The sequence below is a fragment of the Octopus bimaculoides genome, chromosome 28 (genome assembly GCF_001194135.2).
Source record: "Octopus bimaculoides isolate UCB-OBI-ISO-001 chromosome 28, ASM119413v2, whole genome shotgun sequence".
In the NCBI taxonomy this organism is placed as follows: domain Eukaryota; kingdom Metazoa; phylum Mollusca; class Cephalopoda; order Octopoda; family Octopodidae; genus Octopus; species Octopus bimaculoides.
The window spans coordinates 13,271,428-13,272,483 of record NC_069008.1 but is presented as its reverse complement, the minus strand read 5'-3'; the positions used below and the strand labels follow the sequence as shown (position 1 = coordinate 13,272,483).

At 42.3% G+C, this 1,056-nt stretch overlaps 1 protein-coding gene across 1 annotated transcript in view; it reads right to left on the bottom strand.

Annotated features, from left to right (window-relative positions):
- LOC128251090 (uncharacterized) overlaps window positions 1–1,056 on the bottom strand; it is a 2,266-nt gene that overhangs the window by 503 nt on the left and 707 nt on the right. Inside the window, exon 2 of the mRNA XM_052977466.1 lies at window positions 21–598. Coding sequence (XP_052833426.1) covers window positions 21–598 — 578 coding nt within the window. The remainder of the gene's footprint in view (window positions 1–20; window positions 599–1,056) is intronic.

Below are 1,056 nucleotides of genomic sequence, written 5' to 3'. Positions count from 1 at the left end.
AGGAACTCAACTGGTGTTGCCTGTTCTTGATCAGGGACAGTGTCAATTGATCTGTATGAACATTCAGGTCCTGGGAGCTGAGGCAACAAATTTAGATTCAGCTTGTCTACAGCATCATTCCTTGGTGCCAGAATTGTCCTTTCAGATAACCACTTGTGACTTTTATAGTTTGTGGCAATGTTTGGAAACACCTTGCTCTTCAGTTCTTCAAGGGAGGCAGTCATATTGCCGCATGGGAGGTGGTGCAGACTATCTTCTGGATCTTGTGGAAGTTTGCCATTTCCAATGTCAAGTAAGTTATTGGAGAACTGTGCAGCTAACAGGTCACCACGAATGTGAACCCTCATGTTGGTTGTCAGAGTAAGCTGCTTGACATGTTGCCAGATATATGAGGACCTGATGCAAGCTCTCAGCTCATCTGCCCTTGTTCCTCTGGGAATGACAGGCAGCGTTTGCCTGAAGTCACCAGCCATGAGGAGGGTGACACCATCCATGATCTTCTTATTGTTTTTGAAGTCTTGTAGTGTTGTATCAAGTGCTTCAAATGCTGCCTTATGAGACGTTGTTGCCTCATCCCAGACAATGAGTTTTGCTAATGCTGTATTCTTGGATATGTTGCACGAAGGAGATTCATTTTGGATGAGGCTCAGATGTATGCAACAGATGTCGTTTTAATAACATATTTCTGTGTACCAGACCTTTAGCTATTATTTTTAGCATAATGAGTTTTCTGGTGAGGGCTTCATTGCTTGTTTGTTGCGTCAGTAGAAATCTATGGGTGCACAAATGCACAAAACGGAGAAAATGAAACAAATATAGACAACTTGTTCCAAAACACCTCTGAGTGGGGAAAGGTTCTCAAAAATAACCCCCAATTGTTTTCCCCAAAAATTCCTGTCTTCGGAATCTACATACTCCAAGGTATATTTGGAGAGGATTTCATCTAAAAATATCCATTTTCTTGAAAGTTAAGATGTATTGAAATGGACTCTGGTGAATTTTCAGAAATTTCCCACCCCACCCCTCCTAAAACACTTACCCCCTCCCCCCACATGC